This window comes from Hyla sarda, unplaced genomic scaffold (assembly GCF_029499605.1).
Source record: "Hyla sarda isolate aHylSar1 unplaced genomic scaffold, aHylSar1.hap1 scaffold_1590, whole genome shotgun sequence".
In the NCBI taxonomy this organism is placed as follows: Eukaryota; Metazoa; Chordata; class Amphibia; order Anura; family Hylidae; genus Hyla; species Hyla sarda.
This window is the reverse complement of record NW_026608226.1, coordinates 16478-33807: the sequence shown is the minus strand read 5'-3', so window position 1 is coordinate 33807 and position 17330 is coordinate 16478. Positions and strand designations below refer to the sequence as shown.

At 46.7% G+C, this 17330-nt stretch overlaps 3 protein-coding genes across 3 annotated transcripts; 2 read left to right on the top strand and 1 right to left on the bottom strand.

Moving 5' to 3' along the window:
• Window positions 1-5800: 5800 nt before the first annotated feature.
• On the top strand, window positions 5801-6483 carry LOC130310670 (histone H1B-like). The gene has a single exon (XM_056552415.1). It carries the CDS (start codon window positions 5804-5806, stop codon window positions 6461-6463), a length of 660 nt encoding a protein of 219 aa, XP_056408390.1. The 5' UTR covers window positions 5801-5803; the 3' UTR covers window positions 6464-6483.
• A 3392-nt stretch (window positions 6484-9875) lies between these two features.
• Window positions 9876-10342, bottom strand: LOC130310665 (histone H2A type 1). Its single transcript, XM_056552410.1, has one exon. It carries the CDS (start codon window positions 10340-10342, stop codon window positions 9950-9952), a length of 393 nt encoding a protein of 130 aa, XP_056408385.1. The 3' UTR covers window positions 9876-9949.
• A 299-nt stretch (window positions 10343-10641) lies between these two features.
• LOC130310667 (histone H2B 1.1) lies at window positions 10642-11543 on the top strand. The gene has a single exon (XM_056552412.1). It carries the CDS (start codon window positions 10683-10685, stop codon window positions 11061-11063), a length of 381 nt encoding a protein of 126 aa, XP_056408387.1. The 5' UTR covers window positions 10642-10682; the 3' UTR covers window positions 11064-11543.
• Window positions 11544-17330: the final 5787 nt, after the last annotated feature.

Genomic DNA, 17330 nt, shown 5'->3' with positions numbered 1-17330 from the left:
CGATCTAGATGAAGGAGGGATCAGTAGCAGTCACCCGTCCGTGGGATTTCATCGGTGGCTCCTCGGAATGCCAGGGCATTCCATGCCAGGGATCTGCCCGGTGCATCTCAAGCAATGCAGACCAGGTATTTGGGATGGGGCAGGAGAGTCAGGGAGGGGGGGCGATGGGGGGGTGAGGAGACAGGGTGAAGTCCTCGTATCCACGCTGCAATCCCGGGCACTAAAATTCTCTCAATCCTCCACGCAGAGGCAAGGTGGGCAAAACAAAATAACAGGAGAGTTCTAGTTACAGCATCAATCAGGAAAAGTCACTGGTCAGCCATCCATATAGGCTGGAGATGAGGGCCATCAAAAAAGTCAGAAGGGGTTACTTATCTCAACCCTCTGGGGCAGGCGTCTTCACCGGGGTCTTCTTCTGCTTCGGAGACTTGGAGCGAGCGACCATCTTCCACTCTCCCAAGTTCGGCAGCTGCGGGAGCGGCACATGATCTGACAGCGGCATCCACGATGGTACCTCAACAGGGACGATGTCCAGGACTCGCCAGGCGCTCCGCAGGTCGTCAGGGGTCCTAATGGTGATCATCTTCCCTCCTTTTAGAACCGAAAGCCCGAACGGGAACAACCAGGCGTACGTCAGGTTTTTCTCCCAGAGTTTTTCGAGGAGGGGGGCGCATGATGCGTCTCTTCATCAGCGTAGTAGGAGCAATGTCCTGATATAGGGAAATGTCATCTGCTCCGTAGTGGATGGGTCTCTTTTCCCTCGCAGCTTGTAAGATGGCAGCAGTATCCACAAACGACAAGAGACCACAGATAACATCCCTGGGGGTTCAGCTGGCTTCGGCCGAGGCCGGAGGGCCCTGTGAATGCGCTCTATGACGATGGAGCCAGCGCGCTCGTCCCCCAGCAATCCAGCAAAGATCTCACGGGCAATTTTAGGCAGCGCATCAGGCGCCCAGGATTCCAGAAGTCCTTTGAAGCGAATATTTTTCCGCCTACTGCGATTTTCCTGGTCTTCGATCAAGGTAAGGGCATTATTGACATGCGTCTCCATGGCTTCGGTTCTGGTGGCAAGTGCAGCAGAGTGTGTGGCGAGCTCCGTGCATGCCGACTCGAGGGCCTCCGTGCGAAAGCTGATGGCCCGAACCTCCGATTTGATTTCCGCCAGGTCCGCTCTCACTGGCTTCAGGGCTTGTGTTAGAGCCTTCTTCATGAATGATTTGAAGAAGGCTGGCGTAATAGCCTCCACTCTGCCGCCCTCTGAATCGCTGTCCTGGCCTCCTTCTTCTTCAGGGTTACAGCGTGTGGTGGGATCAGGCGCCATCTTGAGCGCTCGTGCATGAGACCGGTCGCAGCGTTTAGCAAAGAAAGTCGTAACAGCTGCTTGGCTTTTCTGTTTAGGCATCGCAGGTGGGTCACCAGGTATATAGCGACCAATTTTCACCATTCCTGGTGAGATAAAGTGGGAATAAAAGGGTGCTCAGGAGGTGCGAGGCAGGAGCGCTCAGACTCGCACAGCCATACCAGTCCGCGGCCAGACTCCGCCCCCCACTCATCTGATGTATTGTCCCTTCCTTTCCTCTTCCTCTGTATGGTACCTGGGGGAAGAAGCAAAGGAAAATCCTCCAAAGAGTGGGCGCCAGCAGCTGAAGGGGGTTTAGGTGCTGCTGAGCCAGGGGAGAAAGGAGGCTGGGTGGGGCGGGTAGCAGGAGAGAGTGCCCGGGCAGGGGAGGACGGGGCAGCGGTGGGACGGGATGCGAGCGGTCTGCTTGGTCCTGGCCATGATCCTCTGTACACGTACACAGCGGAGAAGTGATGGGAAGAGAGGAAAGAGCAGAATATTTATACTCCTGGTCTCATCCTTATTGGCTCATGTAAACCACACCCCTTCTTCCCATTGGCTGATTCATACAAACTAGAGCCCGCCAAAACACATGAGACATCTGTGATGGATCTTTGTTCTGAAGCGGCGGGGCCCATCCTCAGCGATGATAGCGCCCCCCATGTATGACACGATGCCGGGTCCCGGGCGTTCACACTGATTCCCCGCTCCTCGGATACAGACTCCTTTATGCCTACAATTCCTCGGAGCTCTATCTGCTTCACTATTTCCAATCTCTATATACATGGGGCAGTACAGTAGAGTGACCCCATGATCGAACAAAATGCCCAGTAATTCTCAGAATGGGTTAGTAACTTCATATGTGCACAACCTATTAAGTAGAGTAGAGGGTTAAAATCAGCACAATGTTTCTGGTTAATCAATATTAATAATTTCCAATAAATATTTTCTATCAGTCACTGCACGAAATTCTTACAGTTTCAGGATAGACAAATCAGTTACAGTGAGTGTTACAATAGCGACACCTGGTGGTGAGAGCTTTGTATTCTAACCTTTGCATGTTGCCAGATTGTAACAAGTCTTTACATTTCCTCAAGAACTGACACTAAAATTGTTACAGAGGCGCAAATAGATACAACTAGATGTTATATGAACACCACAATACCAGGCTCTCTAATATGGAGAATATAGTCAAGCCGGGAGCTTGTGTCTCTTCTTGAGGATCTAGGACAAAGGCATATGCATTGTAATGTGTATGTGTGTGTGTGTATGTGTATGTGTATATATATATATATATATATATATATATATATATATATATATATATATATATATATATATATATATATATATATATATACACACATACACACACACACACACACACACACACACATTTCTCACCCACTCTAATTTGTTTTATATAAAACGCAGGTTATACTACAGTGTATGTAATGAGTATTTAAAAGCTAAATTTTAATAATCGGTTCAAAGGTTTTGGGGTAAAATTAAGAGGTCAAAGTGTCTCCTGATGATATGCATGATTGGCAATGCGCCCCAGGACTTCTGTAAACCCTCGGCCTCCTCCCCTTACATCCTGGGCTCTAATCCCTCAGTATATCTGCGCTCCTGTCCTGTTCTGCCCCAGTAAACCCCAACAGGATTCCCCAAATACACCAGACTATGATGGCGCTTCCTTCTCTTCAGGATCTCTGCTGTCTGGAGGAAAATACACGGGCTCCGGGGAGTGTTCGGTCGGTAAGAGAGGAGGAAGATGCCGCAGGTATAAGATATGATCCGACTGAAGCTCTGGATGTGGAAATGGTGGGGTCGGCGGGTGATCTCCGGGCTGCTCAGCGGTGAGAAGAGAGCGGGAGAAAGGAGACAGGGATAGCGGGAACCGGCGAGGACAGCGGAGGGAGCGGAGAGCAGTGAGGGGGTCAGAGGGGCTGAAGATGAAGAATAAGGGAAGAGAACAAAGGAGAAGATTCTGAGAAGGAAAGTAATAATCCTGATCCAGATACAAGACGATCCGGACTTTCTGTAGGATCCTTCACAGACTGAATTGTATCCGCAGATCCCTCGTCTATTCAGTGATGATCTCTGGGATCTATTACAGAATTGAAGATTCCTATCTATTATTATGTATAGACGATATAACATTATAGTGACGTCATACACGTCTTGGAGGTAAAGCTCTATACTGCCCATTACTCTATTACAGTCTCTGCTCATTAACCCCTAATTCTCCTGAGAAGTCTCGTTGAGAGCAGAAAGGGGAGTTACAAAAGTATACAATGTAACAACAATGTATTAATAAGAATAAACAAATGAATAAATAACTAATGTATCAACGTGGAAACTAACAGACAGGAGTCCATCATAAAGAGTGAATAAGATGTGTTGGTCCTGGAGAGACTGCACAAAACAAAGAATTTATTACTTTATAATGTTGCCCCGTTGTGGATGGGCTGTGGTCTGGTGTCATCTATATAATACATGACATGGACATTCTGTAACACAGTAGGTGACATGTCCCTAATGTACATGGGCCGTGACGTCATCGTTCTCTCTGCACATTTACAATGGAAGTATAAATGACATCATTCTATCAGAGACAGGAGGATTTATGGTTATAGAGAGTTATACCGTGTTATATCCCGTTCCGAACCTGTAGGGTGGAGTCTAGTTTGTGGACTTACCTGTTACATCTGTATGAATTCACATTGTTATCTATATAAACCATTTATATTAATATGATGCATTATAATTCCGTGCATTGTATAAGGTAAACATAATATTTTATTACATTATTAATTAGAAGATAATAAAGAAGAGTTTTATTGTCCGCCCGGGCTGGAGTTCCTCTTGGATGTCGGCAGTCTGATGCTTGCTGTGCGGCTCTCCACCTTTCCCGAGCACAGGAGCTGGGATTCAGCAGGCGGACTGGCTTCATACAATTGTTGTGTGGAATACAAATATGACATGGAAGTAGCAGTGCAGCGGCCGGGATAGGGCTTTCTCTCCCAGGTATAATGTTCTCTGTTATCAGGACCATATATACAACCAATATAAGAATCCCCGATGTCATCCTGGTAATATACAAGCAGGTCCTGTAATGGAGATAATCTGTGAGAGAAATCACAATAGGATCCTCGGGGTCATCACTTAACAGACGAGGGATCTGGGGATAGAAGACATTCTGTGAGGTGGAAGGATCCTACAGAGAATACGGAGTCTCTTGTATCTGGATCAGGATTCTGACTTCTTTGTTCTCTTCACTTCTCCTTCCATCTTCAGCCCCTCTGACCCCCGTCACTGCTCTCCGCTCCCTCCGCTCTGTCCTTGCCGGTTCCCGCTATCACTGTCTCCTTTCTCACCGCTGAGCAGCCCGGACACGATCCTCCGACCCGACCACTTCTACTTCCAGAGCTTCAGTCGGGGACCGGATCAGATCTTATAACTGCGGCATCTCCTTCCTCAGTTCCCGGCCCGAACACTCCCCGAAGCCGGATCAGCTGTGACAGCTCCTGCCCGGTGGCTTCAAAACACGTTGGAGATTACAAAGAATAACAACAGGGAGATCACATAATTCCCCATCATGGAGAATCTGTATCCCCTTCCCCCTGACCTCCTGCACAGCCGGGATGTGAGAGAATATCCCCAGGGGTAGGAGCCCCAGCTCTAGGTCCAAATCCTCCTCCTCCCCCCCGCACCCGGGCCAAGTGCTCTCTGCAGACATGAGGAGACATCTGCGGGTGTTATGGGTCGGGAAGCTGTAAGGAAGATGAAGGAGAGAACAGTCATCACATCTACTTGTAGACAACTCCCCCCATCATCTCCGGGTCAGTAAATGGACACGTTGTCCGTATTATATCTATATATCAGGACAGGGAGCCGGCAGTGAGCGGAGGCGCCGCCTGTGTTACCCTCCGGGGCTCTCAGCAGCTCCAGGCCGTCTCCGCATCGTACAATCAGCTTCCTGGACGGTAGATGTTGTATTAAAGATCCGTGTGATGGTGACCGGTGCCGGGAATAGAAGGAACGATCCCCAGCAGCAGATTTATATTCCCGGATACACAGTGATGTGCAGATCGGGAAGACTGTGGCGGAGATCCCGGGGCCTCCTCCCGGCTCCTCCCCGGCACCTCCGCCAGTGACGGGTATAAACTGCTAGGGGGAATGTTGGGGAGGAGGAAGACACGGAGAAGGGGATCTCTCCTGTCCGGTTCTAGCCGGTAAAGATCTTTTATCCCGGGCAGGGAAGCACAAGGTTGTAGCGGAACTTTGGCCGGGTCCAGACCGGATGGGGCGGGACCTGTTCTCTGTGTCAGCCAATAGCAGCTCCGGACGGTGACATCTCAGCAGCCAATCATTGCGCAGCCGCTGCACATATAAGAGGCGCCAGCAGCTCCGGTCTCAGCATTTATCGTTCACGATATTTCTGTAGTTTTGATTTCTGAGATGGCAGAAACCGCACCAGCCGCTGCTCCTCCCGCCGAACCGGCCGCAAAATCCAAGAAGCAGCCGAAGAAATCAGCCGCAGGGGCCGCCAAGAAAAGTCACAAACCCTCCGGTCCCAGCGTGTCCGAGCTGCTCGTTAAAGCCGTGTCCGCCTCTAAGGAGCGCAGTGGGGTGTCTCTGGCCGCCCTGAAGAAGGCTCTGGCTGCCGGAGGATACGATGTAGACAAGAACAACAGCCGCCTGAAGCTGGCCATCAAGGGGCTGGTGACCGAGGGAACCCTGCTCCAGGTGAAAGGCAGCGGCGCCTCCGGATCCTTCAAGATCAACAAGAAGCAGCAGGAGACTAAGGACAAGGCGGCCAAGAAGAAGCCGGCGGCTGCGGCCAAGAGACCTGCAGCAGCTAAGAAAGCGACCAAATCCCCTAGGAAGCCAAAGAAGGCTCCGAGCGCGGCCAAGAGCCCGAAGAAAGCCAAGAAGCCTGCAGCGGCCAAGAGCCCGAAGAAAGCCAAGAAGCCTGCAGCGGCCAAGAGCCCCAAGAAGCCGAAGGCTGCTCCTAAGAAGGTGGCCAAGAGCCCGGCTAAGAAGGCGGCCAAACCCAAAGCTGCCAAGAGCCCGGCTAAGAAGGTGACTAAAGCCAAGAAGAGCGCGGCTAAGAAATAATCGGGAGACTCGTCCTGTACTTATCCCACAAAGGCTCTTTTCAGAGCCACCACCTCCTCCAGACAGAGCTGTACGATCAATGCCCGTGTCACCCCCGGGATACATAAAGGATATAATACAGTGATATAAATCCCTTCTATATTATCATCACTTTATTATATTTTATCAATCCCAATACATCTGCCTTTACTAATTCTAGATCCCCTTATGAACACTCAGCTGAGTCTGATCTGTAACCAACCATTGTATCTTTCTGCCGCTGTAACACTTGTAGGGTCAGCGCTTGGGGGAAGTATAAATATTGTTACAAATCGGCAACACAAAGATTATAAATCTCTCCACCAGGTGTCACTATTGTAACACATTGTAGATCCTATGTATAAACTATAAGGATTTACACTGCTGTGATAGACGCCCTAAGGATAAACGGGATTATGGAAATTATTGACTTGCCAGACATTGGGGGATAAATGTAACCCTTTGGGTAATAGGTTGTGCACATATTATTTCCCCCATCCTGAGGGTTAGTTTGCTGCTTAGTTTTATTACTATATAAAGTCATGCAGTCCCGAATAGAGTCTGAATATAGGGGAGCGGCAGGCAATCAGTGTGAACACCCGAAATGCGGTACCGCATCATGTCTGAGGGGACACGGGGGAGGGCGCTATTATCGGGAGTTACGACAATCCGCAGGGAAGGGCAGAATAGGGCGAGGATGGGTCCTGCCTCTTTCTAACAAAGATCAATTGTTGACGTCACATGTATTTTGGCGGGCTCATTGGTTGTAAGAATCAGCCAATGGGATGCAGGGGTGGGGTTTACATGAGCCAATGGGGATGAGACCAGGAGTATAAATGTTCCGCTCTTTCCTCTCTTCTCATCACTTCTCCGCTGTGTACGTGTACAGAGAATCATGGCCAGGACCAAGCAGACCGCTCGTAAATCCACCGGAGGGAAAGCTCCCCGCAAGCAGCTGGCTACTAAGGCCGCCAGGAAGAGCGCTCCCGCCACTGGTGGGGTGAAGAAGCCTCACCGCTACCGTCCAGGTACAGTGGCTCTCCGTGAGATCCGCCGCTACCAGAAGTCCACCGAGCTGCTGATCCGGAAGCTCCCCTTCCAGCGCCTGGTAAGAGAGATCGCCCAGGACTTCAAGACCGATCTTCGCTTCCAGAGCTCGGCGGTCATGGCCCTGCAGGAGGCCAGCGAGGCTTACCTAGTGGGACTCTTTGAGGACACCAATCTGTGCGCCATCCACGCCAAGAGGGTCACCATCATGCCCAAAGACATCCAGCTGGCCCGCAGGATCCGTGGGGAGAGAGCTTAGATCTAATCGGGACCCGCATACAACACAAAGGCTCTTTTCAGAGCCACCAAATTATCTATAGAACGAGCTGATTCCTGATCCTCTCCATTGTTCTGCTCCTATACTCCGCCTGTCCTCATAAGCAGGATCCCGGGATTGTCCTCTGCAGTTAACCCTCAGTGCTGAGTTATGTTCAGTTACTATAGTGATGTAGATCGTGTCCCCCGCAGTGTAATGCGCCTGTGTGTGATCGGTGCTGCTGGCTTCAGTCTCCCGACACTTGGGATCGTAATTGGTGCATAGAGGGGAAACGAGCGGACACTAAAGGGTTAACTCTAGGTGGAGTTATAGACACGAATGTTCGCTCATTGGATGATCAACGCAGTTAACTTGAAATTCCCGCTCTTCTGATCGTTTCTCCCTTTGTCTCGTCCTCTTCCCTGTACACGTGACTACATTCCTCTGGTTTCTGTAAATAGGAAGAAAAAGGCGGCGGATGGGAAACTGTTGGGGCCGATCAGGGGGATTCTAGTGAGGCTGATGCGGTAGGAGAGGGGACACTATGTCCGGGGCTGACATCACAATGGTGGGTGAATTCGGGGTCGTCCCTGTCCTATTCCAGACCTGATACCGATCACACCCTGCAGCCTGACACTGCTGAGAATGCGGCGGGGAAAGCTATCCTGTATTTTATACATTGTCATTTTGTTATTTAATGTAATAAATTCCGATATTATGTCACTCTGCTGCAAGAGATCGCCCAGTGTGAACACTAACCGTGCGGTTGTTTTACAATCCATTTTACTTGTCAGCGATCACCGTGTATTTAGACCTGATGAAGTCTTAGTGGGGGGGGAGAGATTCCTGGGCCCGTCATTGATGAAATCCTTCCCGATCTGGATATAACGCGTGTCAGTGTGAGGAAAGTTACAGGGGAGAGAGAAAAAAGAAATAAAAAATTATATATATAATATACGTACACACACACCATTTATCATAAAAGTAATCTCAGGACCCTGTGGTTACTAATATTATTGGTTAAAATAGACCCCACCGATCTCTCCCCTTCAGGCTTCCATGCGCGGCCGATTTATTCACAAGCTGAGCCGAGATAGGGTGAGCGGTGAGTGTACACCGGCCTTTTACTATTAGTTCAGGACTATAATTTACGAATATTGCGCATAGGACTCACATTTTAATTGGTAGCATACACACAGTGCGATATCATACATCGTGTCCAACCAAAACTATTCAAATGGTGTTTCATGTTTCTTTATTGGAATTAATATTGAGACATTTTCTTAGTAACAAAGTTTTTCCTAGTGTCTCATTCGTTAAATCACAACAAAATCTAGCGGGATTGTTACTTTTTATAACAGATCGGTGAAGTGAAGGAAATTCTGAGCTGTCTGTTTTATTAGTGCAATAATGGGTTAAGTATTTAATGTTTATGTGATTACTATCTATTTTAACCTATAATTCTAGTAGCTAAAGGGCTCTGAGATGACTATTATGTTTCATGATCAATGTTATTGTACTCCGAGCGACCCAGCTGAGAATATTTAGTTTACTACAACTTCCCTCATTTTATTCTTAATTATATTTGTGTCATTTATATTTTTATTTATTCATTATTCTCATTCTACAGCGATAGTTGTAGAATGAGCGGGAAAATAAGTTTTATAGCCGGATACTGAGCGCTTATTGGCTGATCTCTGGGGCGATTATTCCCGGGCACTGTATACAGCGAGTGCCGGGATCTTTATGTAACCAGCGATGGAGAAGCGATGACCCCTGATCGGCTGGATGGAAGCCTCGCTGTGTATTGCGGCTGGAGATCCGATGTGTTCAGGAGCTTCCATTACACAGGAGGCTACAGTATAGGGGGCGCCATCTCTACACTGCGGTCCTGTCTATTGTAGAGGATCCGTAAACTACATCGTGAGAACAATCTTAAAGCGTAGTAGTTACAAAAGAGAATTACCCCCTCACATACCAACTACATTCTGCACAACCCGCACGGTGTCCTATATTAGATAAAATGTGCAGGATGTTCTGTTTAGTCCCTATAACAGCCCAGATCCCTATCACACCCGAGATCAGCGGCGCCAGCTCTGTAGGAGACAATGTGGTGGCTCTAAGAAGAGCCTTTGGTGTTCGGGATGATCTGGGATAAGCGGTGATCACTTGCTCTTGGCCGCTTTGCTGCTCTCGGTCTTCTTGGGCAGCAGCACGGCCTGGATATTGGGCAGGACGCCTCCCTGGGCGATGGTCACCCCACCCAGCAGCTTGTTCAGCTCCTCGTCATTGCGCACGGCCAGCTGCAGGTGACGGGGGATGATGCGGGTCTTCTTGTTGTCCCGGGCGGCGTTACCGGCCAATTCCAGGATCTCAGCAGTTAAATACTCCAGCACAGCGGCAAGGTAGACCGGAGCACCGGCGCCCACCCTCTCGGCGTAGTTCCCTTTGCGGAGAAGCCTGTGTACACGACCGACGGGGAACTGGAGTCCTGCCCGGGATGAGCGGGTCTTTGCCTTAGCCCGAACCTTCCCTCCTTGTTTGCCACGTCCAGACATAATGATAAGTAAAACCTAAAACGCTCAAAAGAAGCCTTTCTGTGATGTAACCGTAATTTCCTTTCTGCTGCTTTTTATAGGTTTCTGCTCCGCCCTCCGGCTCCTGTGATTGGGTAGATTTGAATCCGGCCAATGGTGACGAGAATTAACGAGACACCAATAAACTGCACTGGGTGGGGCTTATGACGCTCCCACAGGTCACATGATTTGCTCCTCCAGTAGAACAGCGAGCAGACAGCATTTCTCATTTGCATGGGCTGCCTATAAATACGGCTGCGGTGGGAGGAGGAGGCATCATTATTCTCTCTGTTCTAGTGAAGGATTATTGTGATTGATCATAATGCCTGATCCCGCCAAGTCTGCACCAGCGCCCAAGAAAGGCTCCAAGAAAGCCGTGACCAAGACTCAGAAGAAGGATGGTAAGAAGCGGAGGAAGACCAGGAAGGAAAGCTATGCCATCTACGTGTACAAGGTGCTCAAGCAGGTCCACCCTGACACCGGCATATCCTCCAAGGCCATGGGCATCATGAACTCCTTTGTCAACGATATCTTCGAGCGCATCGCAGGGGAAGCCTCCCGCCTGGCTCACTACAACAAGCGCTCCACCATCACCTCCCGGGAGATCCAGACCGCCGTGCGCCTGCTGCTGCCTGGAGAGCTGGCCAAGCACGCCGTGTCCGAGGGCACCAAGGCAGTCACCAAGTACACCAGCGCCAAGTAACCTGCTCCGCCTCCTGCTGTCACCCCAAAGGCTCTTCTAAGAGCCGCCACATTGTCTATAATAGAGCTGGGGCTTCTATCTGCTACAATTATCTTTATTTGTGACCGAGTTTATACCGGTGCAGCCGCTTTATACTGTATATATTGTGCTGCTCCGGGATCGCGGTCTGTGATATATAATCTGACTGCAGGTTACATCAGTACCGTATATATACGTCATATGGTAACGGCAGAATAAGTAATTGTGTCTCCTGCACTGACCGGACATATAAGTATCACAGTGGTGATCGGTATCGCCGGGATTCCCGTAGCTTTTCTGCGGTTCCGTTTAGATGCCGGGACATCTATACAAATCGTGAGATTCAGGTCCTTGTGTCTCCCGGAAACGATCAGATCTCTTATCAGTTCAGTCCTTTATACATATTCCCACCATCAGATCTGATCGCGAACAGACTGGGCAGGAAACAATCGATCAGACACATTACAGGGAGGGTCTGCGCCATCTCTAGTCCCAGGAAGATCTCATCCCCCCCATGTATCTATCGGCTCCTCGTGGACAGTGATTTCCCGATCTTGCTGATCGCTTCTCCCGATATTTTACTCTTCATCCATATAAAATGTGAAACAATAAAGTGAGAAGAGAGGAAGATGGACGGAGATTATACCTGATCGTTTATAGATTTGCAGAGATCGTCCGGGAAATTCTCTCCTAGACCTCCGGCCCCTGATTGTTATTGCGGTAATAATCTGCTGGGTGTGATCAGGGGTCTATGGGGGATGAGATCTTCCTGGGACTAGAACTGACAGTAACTTTCTTATATATCCATATAAACAATAAATGTACAATGTAATAAAAATAGAAAACAAATAAAAGGGGTAAAATACAACTGGATCACTGGATGGTAAAAGGCAGAAATGAAAATCAATAAAACATCCAGTAAATAGATGATGCGGCTCCTCTGATCAGATGTACAGGGGATAAAGCTGCTGTGCGGAGATCAGTAGTGTGTACTGGGCTGTAGGATAAAATGTATGAAATAACACAGGGAACCAACCGTGTGCACAGACTGATGGTTACAGCCGCCGACCGGGATCCCGTCGATACAGGAGAGATCTAGTGTTGAGCGGCATAGGCCATATTGGAATTCGCGAATATATGGACGAATATTCGTCATATATTCGCGAATATTCGTATAGTCGTAATATTCTCGTTTTATTTTCGCATATGCAAAAATAACATATGCGAAAATTAGCACATACAAAATTCGTATATGCGCAAATTTGCATATGCGAAAATTCGCATACCAGTCTCACACAGTAGTATTAGAGCCTTATTTACACCACACAAGCTGGAAGCAGAGAGGGATGATCACTGTGATGTGTACTGTGAAACAAAAACAAAAAAAAAACGAATATTCGTAATTACGAATATATAGCGCTATATCAGTGAATATGCGATATTCGCGAATAAAATTCGTATTGCGAATATTCGCGAGCAACACTAGAGAGATCTCGGTTTAATCCTTGGTGGGAAACTATATATTTTTTCTATTCTGTTCAGATGATTAATATTAGCGCTTCAAAGCCTCAATTATAATGTTTCTAAATAGAATAATTACTGATGTAACAACAAAGTGAACTGATCAAAGACAAAACACCTGAAAGGTCACTGCAGGGGTTAATAGGATATGAAGATTGGCAGTGAGTTTACGTGAAGACAGATGGAAACTATACTACAAACCACCACTAGAGGTCCCCAGAGGACAGGAGATGAGGCTGATGGATTCAGTCCTCATTGTGAATGCAGTAAATGCTTCTGAGGCTTCATCCAGACCGGATGATATTTGTGTTATAACTTTTAGATCTAAAACATTTCCAGGCGCTTCCAGTTTTTCAAATCTGTTAGATTAATGGGCTGGTACCTGTTTACTTGGAGGGATATAAGTGGAATCTCATGTGTTAGGCACAATAGTGTGAGGCAATCTGCTTCATCAGTTCTCTTATGTTCATTTCATCCCAAAAGCAAAGAACTACACAGCTCAAAAACATAAAGGGAACACTCAAATAACACAATGTAACTCCAAATCAATGACACTTCTGTGAAATCCCACTGTCCACTCAGGAAGCAACACTGATTGCAGGGGCATACCTAGAGCATTTGGAACCCAGGGCGGACCATTTGTTTGGCACCCCCCCTCTAATTACACCCCCTCCTTCCCCCCAATTACACCCCCTCAACCCCTTGGGGACCGAGCCCATTTTGACTCTAAGGACCAGAGCATTTTTTGCAATTCAAACCACTGTCACTTTAAGCATTAATAACTCTGAGATGCTTTTACCTTTCATTCTGATTCCGAGATTGGTTTTACGTGACATATTCTACTTTAACAAGGTGTTTCACAAGAATAGCAGCAAAGTGGAGGAGAAAAATCAAAGTCTGCATTTTTTACACTAACATATTCTTGTAGACCCATATTTATTTTTTTTTTTTTATTTTTTACAAGGGGGTAAAAGGAGAAAAAATCCCCAAACATTTGTAACCCAATTTTTCTCGAGCAAGAAAATACCTCATATGTGGATGTAAAGTGCTCTGTGGGTGAACTAGAGGGCTCAGAAGAGAAGGAACGACAATGGGATATTAAAGAGCAAATTTTGCTGAAATGGTTTTTAGGGGGCATGTCACATTTAGGAAAACCCCATGGTGCCAGAGCAGCAAAAAACACCCCACATGGCATACTATTTTGGAAACTACACCCCTCAAGGAACATAAAAAAGGGGTACAGTGAGCATTTACACCACACTGGCGTTTGACAGATCTTTGTAACAGTGGGTTGTCCAAATGAAAAATTACATTCTTCATTTTCACGGACCACTGTTCCAAAAATATGTCAGACACCTGTGGGGTGTAAATGCTCACTAAAACCCCTTGTTAAGTTCCATGAGTGGGGAAGTTTCCGAAATAGGGTCACATGTGGTTGTTTTTGTTTGCATTTATTTCAGAACCGCTGTAACCAGCAGCCACCCCTGTGCAAATCACCAGTTTAGGCTTCAAATGCACATAGTGCGCTCTCACTCCTGAGCCTTGTTGTGCGCCCGCAGAGCATTTTACGCCCACATATGGGGTAGTTCCGTACTTGGGAGAAAGTGTGTTACAAATTTTGGGGGTCTTTTTTCCATTTACCTCTTATGAAAATGAAATGTATGGGGCAACACCAGCATGTTGGTGTAAAAAAAAAAAAAAAAACAATTACACTAACATGCTGGTGTAGACCCTAACTTTACATTTTCATAAGGGGTAAAAGAAGAAAAAGCCACCAAAAATTTGTAGCGCAATTTTGCTGTAATAGTTTTTGGGGGGCATGTTGCATTTAGGAAGCCCCCATGTTGACAGAACAGCAAAAAAAAAAAAAAAAAAAACACCCCACATGGCATACTATTTTGGAAACTACAACCCTCAAGGAACGTAACAAGGGGTACAGTGAGCCTTAACACCCCACAGGTGTTTGACGAATTTTCAATAAAGTTGGACGTGAAAATGAAAAAATATTTTTTTTTCCCTAAAATGCTGATATTACCCCAATTTTTTTATTTTCACAAGGGGTAATAGGTGAAAATGTCCTCCAAAATTTGAAACTCCACTACTCTCGAGTAAGGAAATATATTATATGTGGATGTAAAGTGATCTGCGGGTGCACTAGAGGGCTCAGAAGGGAAGGAGCAGCATTGGGCTTATGGAAAGCAAATTTTGCTGAAATGGTTTTTGGGGGGCATGTCCTATTTAGGAAGACCCCATGGTGCCTGAACAGCGAAAAACACCCCACATGACACACCATTTGGGAAACTTAACCCCTCAAGGAACATAAAAAAGGGGTACAGTGAGCATTTACACCCCACTTGCGTTTGACAGATCTTTGTAACAGTGGGCTGTCCAAATGAAAAATTACATTCTTCATTTTCACGGACCACTGTTCCAAAAATCTGTCAGACACCTGTGGGGTGTAAATGCTCACCAAACCCCTTGTTACGTTCCATGAGTGGGGAAGTTTCCGAAATGGGGTCACATGTGGGTGTTTATTTGTTTGCGTTTATTTCAGAATCACTGTAATCAGCAGCCACCCCTGTGCAAATCACCAGTTTAGGCCTCAAATGCACATAGTGCGCCCTCACTCCTGAGCCTTGTTGTGCGCCCGCAGAGCATTTTATGCCCACATATGGGGTATTTCCGTACTTGGAAGAAAGTGTGTTACAAATTTTGGGGGTCTTTTTTTCCCTTTACCTCTTATATAAATGAAAAGTATATGGCAACACCAGCATGTTGGTGTAGAAAAAAAAATAATAATAATTACACTTCTTTCAGAAGATATGAAGGCTTTGGGAGGATTATGATGATTCTCTGAATAACCACTGATGCGCCATGGCCATGCGAGATTCTCTCTTTATTTTATAGTCTTTCTTTTATTTTTTATTTAAATTTTTTATTTCATCATTATTTCTCTTTTCATTTTACTTTCTTTCCCTTTCTCTCCTCCTACTTCATCTCTACAGTGTTTCTCCTTTATATATAAGGTTGCAAATTTCACTTTATATATTGTAAAGTGCTCATGCTCACTGTACATATGTCGTATTTTTCTTCTGTATTAAAATACAATATTCTTTAAATAAAGAGTTATACAAAAAAAAATTACATTAACATGCTGGTGTAGACCCCAACTTTACATTTTCATAAGGGGTAAAATGAGAAAAAGCCACCAAAAATTTGTAGCGCAATTTCTCCTGAGTACAGAAATACCCCATATGTGGCCCTAAACTGTTGCCTTGAAATTCGTCAGGGCTCCGAAGTGAGAGAGCGCCATGTGCATTTGAGGCCTAAATTAGGGATTTTCATAGAGGTGGACCTGGATGCAAGCATTACACTTGTTTCCTCTACTAAAAATACTGTATGTCAGTTTTCCCCAAACAGGTTGTCTCCAGCTGTTGCAAAGCTCCCAACATTCCTGGACAGTCAATGGCTGTCGGGCAATGCTGGGAGTTTTTATTTTGCAACAGCTGTAGGCTCCGTTTTCTAAAATCTGACGTACAAGACGTTTTTTTTATATATATTTTGGGGGGGGGGGGCACAGTGTAAGGGTGTAGTGTATATGTAATGTTTTACTCTTTATTTTGGGTTAGTGAAGTGTAGTGTTTTTAGGGTACATTCACACGAGCGGAGGTTTACAGTGTGTTTCTCTCAAACTTTTAGCGGGAAACATGCTGTAAACCCCCGCCCGTGTGAATGTACCCTGTACATTAATGTTGGGGAGGGGGTTGGTGGGGGACTACAACTCCCAGCATGCACTGACAGACCGTGCATGCTGGGAGTTGTAGATATGCAACAGCTGGAGGCACACTGGTTGGGACTGGGAAACACTGAGTTGAGTAACAGAATACCGCAGTGTTTCCACACCACTGTATGTTTCCTAACTCAGTGTTTCCCAACCCGTGTGCCTCCAGCTGTGGCAAAACTACAACTTCCAGCATGCATGGTCTGTCAGTGCATGCTGGGAGTTATAGTTTTGCAACAGAAGGAGGCACACAGGTTGGGAAATACTGAGTTAGGAAAAATACAATGTTTCCCAACTAGTGTGTCTCCAGTTGTTGCAATACCACAACTCCCAGCATGCCCAGACAGCTGAAGGACATGTTGGGAGTTATAGTTATGCCACAACTGAAGGAGAACAGTTTAGAGACAACTGTGTAGTGGTCTCCAAACTGTAGTCCTCCAGATGTTGCAAAACTTCAAAGCATGCCAAGACTGCCCAGGCATGCTGGGAGCTGTAGTTCGGCAACAACTGAAGGGCCAGATGTTGCCAAAGTACAACTCCCAGCATGCCTGGACAGTCTTGGCATGCTTTGAATTGACATCTGGAGTGCTACAGTTTGGACACCACTGTTTAGTGATCTCCAAACTGTGCCCTTCCAGATGTTGCAAAACTACAACCCCCAGTATGCTGAGACTTTCTAGGCATGCTGGGGGTTGTAGTTCTGCAACATCTTCTCGGTCTGGATAAGACCGCCATGGGAATTTCTTAACATCTGCAGGACAAACATGTCAGACTCAGACTCTGTGTAGAGGAGGGCATTGTTTCAGTGCCCTCCTCTACACAATCTTTCCATCTATAGGCCCACAAACTGTAATAATGCCCTCCTTGGTGTCCTTCAAAGTAAAAGGACAGGTAGGTAGCTGGGTAAATAGGAAACTAGGTAGGTAGATCAGGAAGCCAGATTTATA